This window comes from Poecilia latipinna, unplaced genomic scaffold (genome assembly GCF_001443285.1).
Source record: "Poecilia latipinna isolate Pla-1442-1.1 unplaced genomic scaffold, P_latipinna-1.0 Scaffold1067, whole genome shotgun sequence".
NCBI lineage: Eukaryota > Metazoa > Chordata > Actinopteri > Cyprinodontiformes > Poeciliidae > Poecilia > Poecilia latipinna.
Genome location: NW_015113683.1, coordinates 61,121 through 64,872, shown reverse-complemented (window position 1 = coordinate 64,872; position 3,752 = coordinate 61,121). Strand labels below are relative to the sequence as shown.

The 3,752-nt window shown below is 40.2% G+C and overlaps 1 protein-coding gene across 5 annotated transcripts in view; it reads left to right on the top strand.

Annotated features, from left to right (window-relative positions):
- hnrnpul1l (heterogeneous nuclear ribonucleoprotein U-like 1 like) overlaps positions 1-3,752 on the top strand; it is a 38,562-nt gene that overhangs the window by 17,567 nt on the left and 17,243 nt on the right. For all 5 annotated transcript variants that reach the window (XM_015051827.1, XM_015051823.1, XM_015051825.1 and 2 more), the window contains 5 exons: positions 723-862; positions 961-1,060; positions 1,304-1,416; positions 1,991-2,257; positions 2,876-2,998. In XM_015051827.1, coding sequence (XP_014907313.1) covers positions 723-862; positions 961-1,060; positions 1,304-1,416; positions 1,991-2,257; positions 2,876-2,998 — 743 coding nt within the window. The remainder of the gene's footprint in view (positions 1-722; positions 863-960; positions 1,061-1,303; positions 1,417-1,990; positions 2,258-2,875; positions 2,999-3,752) is intronic.

The window sequence follows — 3,752 nt, the reverse complement described above, 5'->3', positions numbered from 1 at the left end:
AATTGAAGTAATAGGCCACAAACGAACTTTGACAATAACTTTATACAAAAGTCCAACATATATGGAAAATTTCTTTACGGACTTGAATGAACTTCTGTCTCTCATATGCATTGATTACGATTGTTTGATAATTGTCGGTGATCTCAACATTCATGTTGACAACCCCCAAGACCGAGGGGCAAAAAAGCTCTTCAATATATTAGAGAGTTTTGGCCTAACACAACATATCAAACAAGCAACAAACACTCATGGACACACACTGGACCTGGTTATCAGTAAGGGTGTGAATATTTCCAATGTCTCTGTAACTGATGTCGCCCTGTCGGATCACTTTGCTGTTATCTTTGACTGTTCTTTATCCGTTAACCCACTTGGACAAACAACTACTATCACAAAACGTACTTTCACAGAAAACACAGCAGAAACATTTAATCAAATCTACTCTTCTTCCTCNTTCCACATTCACTCTCAGAGGTTTAAGTTCCACATCGCTTAGGATTTGTTGCTGTGCGTTTGCGCAGAGTGAAGAGGAGACCAGCTGCACAGGCAGGCTGCGAAATGACATGCAGGTGATCGGTTTGTGTGATCGGCAACAAGAGACCGTTATCGGCGATCACCGATCATACACTTTTTCACGGAAATCGGCCGATTATGATCGGTGACCGATCGATCGGCACACCTCTAGTTAAAACCTTTTAACAACGTCTCTTTCTTTTCGTCAGATAACTGTGACCTGCACTTCAAGGTGTCCAGGGATCGGTACAGCGGTTATCCTCTGACCATCGAAGGGTTCGCCTACCTGTGGGCCGGCGCCCGAGCGACCCACGGGGTCACTCGGGGTCGGGTTTGCTACGAGATGAAGGTAAGTCACAGTGAAGCAGCTCATTTGTTTTTATTTTTCCATACTGAAAGTGTTGTCATTCCTTCAGCCTTTGTGTCGTTTTGTTACGTTTTCCTCAGATTAACGAGGAAATTCCTGTGAAGCACCTGCCCAGCAGCGAGCCCGACCCACATGTGGTCCGGATCGGATGGTCCCTCAACAACTGCAGCACTCAGCTTGGTGAGAACGTCAACATCCAACATGGTGTCCGAAAAACGCCTTCAAGACGCAGCTCCTCCCCCACTCAGCTCCTTCAGACTAGCCAGCAGCAATTAGCAGACACCTGGTGGAGCTGCTGCTATATTCATAGTTTCATGATTGATGTTTGATATTTTATTGTGTGAGACACTTTGAGCTGCCTTGTTGCTGTAGAAATAAACTTGTCTGCCTCTGAATTGGAAAATGTTTCTTTGTTTCCTGCAGGCGAGGAGCCGTTTTCTTTCGGATATGGAGGAACAGGGAAGAAATCTAGTGACTGCAAGTTTGCAGACTACGGCGAGAAGTTTGGTGAAAACGATGTAATCGGCTGCTACATTGTAAGTGACACGTTTGAATAAGTTTAGAATAATCTGATGATGCTGCGTTGCTCTAGCAGAGTTGGGCAGTTGCATTTACTAGAGCAACCTTTTTTTTAAAGCACTATTTTAGACTATTTATTGCTGCGTTTTACTTTTACTTGAGTGACTTTAAGTATTTCTAATCTTGAGTAAAATTTCTGGATTTTCTTCGCACTGAATGAAAAACAAGTTTTAACCATAAATTCACCAGACTCACACACACACCTGCAGTTTCTGTTAAAGTTTTTTATTGAAATAAACTGATTTGGAAACTATTTTTCCTTTGTCTGATTTTGTAATAATGTTCCTGATATAAAATGTCATTTTGGTCCTTAAAGTATAAAATTTGTAAGTGTAAACTGACTGGACTGACTGAGTTCTGTGCAAAGAAGTCGGGCACTACTAGATAAAATATGCAGTATTTTTTGTACATCTCTATCGTGACGCGGGTCTTGGACTTCATTCATAATGGTTTTCAAAAGTCTTGGATCTGGTAAAACCTGCCGAACCTCTGTGTAATGCTGTTTCTGTTTTCCCGTCTTTTCACTTGCAGGATTTTGAAAGTGGCGACGATGTAATGATGGGCTTCTTGAAGAACGGCGTGAACCTGGGCATTGCTTTCCGGACCACCAAGGAGGCGCTGGCAGGACGCGCGCTCTTCCCCCACGTGCTGGTGAAGAACTGCGCCGTCGAGTTCAACTTTGGCCAGAAGAGGGAGCCCTACTTCCCCCCGGAGGAGGGGTACACCTTCTTCCACGATCTTCCCATGGAGGACAAAATCAGAGGCACAAAGGGACCTGCCAACAAATCTGAATGCGAGGTGAGGGTTTGCTCACGTGGCGTTGGTTAAATACACACAGGAGTTACATTACTGTAGAAAAATACTGAGAAAATAATTTATTTATTTATTAGAATATGAGTCTGTGACAGAATATTGGAGTCAAAGTAAAAAAGTTAATTTGATTTATGAGACTCAACATTAATAGAAGAAAGTTTTAATGAGAAGTGTTATTCATGTTTTAATTCTTGTATTTTTTATGACTTAATTTTGTATTATTTACCACTTTGTTCTCGTATTATTACGTATTTATTCAGATAAATAAAATGGCTTTGGCTCTGAAACTGCGTCAAATCAGCTCAACCCATTTGAGTTGACAATAGTTTCATTCCAGCTGTAAATGTACCGTATTTTTATATCATCTGAAGGTGACATAGTTACTAGATTGTGCTGTGAAATAGCTGGAAGATGCACATCACTGCCCCTTTAAATAATTTACACAGAAACATGAAGTCGGCGCCTTCAGGCCCAGTTTATTCAGCTTATCTGGGGAAAAAATGTGGATTTGGGGATTTGCTGCTCTTCAAGTGTCGACCATTAAATAAATAATTATTTATTGGGAAAAATACATAATCAGCTTTTATTTGCTTCTTGTTTCAGATTTTGATGATGGTTGGTCTGCCTGCCTGTGGAAAAACCACGTGGGCCATAAAGCACGCCGAGGAGAATCCAGACAAGAAGTACAACATCCTGGGAACAAACGCCATCATGGACAAGATGAAGGTCAGCTCTGACGATCACAGCAACAGTTAGTAGAGCTGGAAACTAAAGACCAGGCCCAAAATCTGGCTCTGAACCTTCAGAGTCACATAGAGACAGTTACAAAGTCGGCCTTCTATCACCTGAAGAACATTTCCAGGATCAGAGGACAAACGTCTCAGCGAGATCTAGAGAAACTCATCCATGTGTTTATCTTTAGTCACATCGGTTACAGCAGCAGCGTCTTCACAGAACGCTGCTGCTGGAGTTCTGAGTAAAACCAGGAAGTTAGAGAACATCACCCAGTTCTACAGTCCCTCCTCTGGATCCCTGTGGCTCAGAGAAGAGACTTTAAAATACTGTAGTTCATAAATCACTGACCGGCTCAGCACCACAACACATTACAGATCTGATGTACCAAACATCTAGAAGCAGCATTCAGCTTCTATTCACCACAAATCTGGAACAAACTTCCAGAAAACTGCAAAACAGCCGAAACACCGAGTTCCTTTAAATCTAGACGAAAAATCCACCGGTTTGGATTTGCTTTTGAAACAATGAGTCGAATTTATTTATATAGAACATTTTAATTAAATTTTAATTGCAATTAAATAAAAATTAAATGTACATATTAAATTAAAATTTAAGTTAATATTATATCCTAATTAAATTTATCTAATTGAAATATGTTATAGAAATGAACTTGATTAACAAAAAAAAACAAAATAAAATTTAAATATGAAATTAAATGTAAAAATTTAATTATATATATATATAT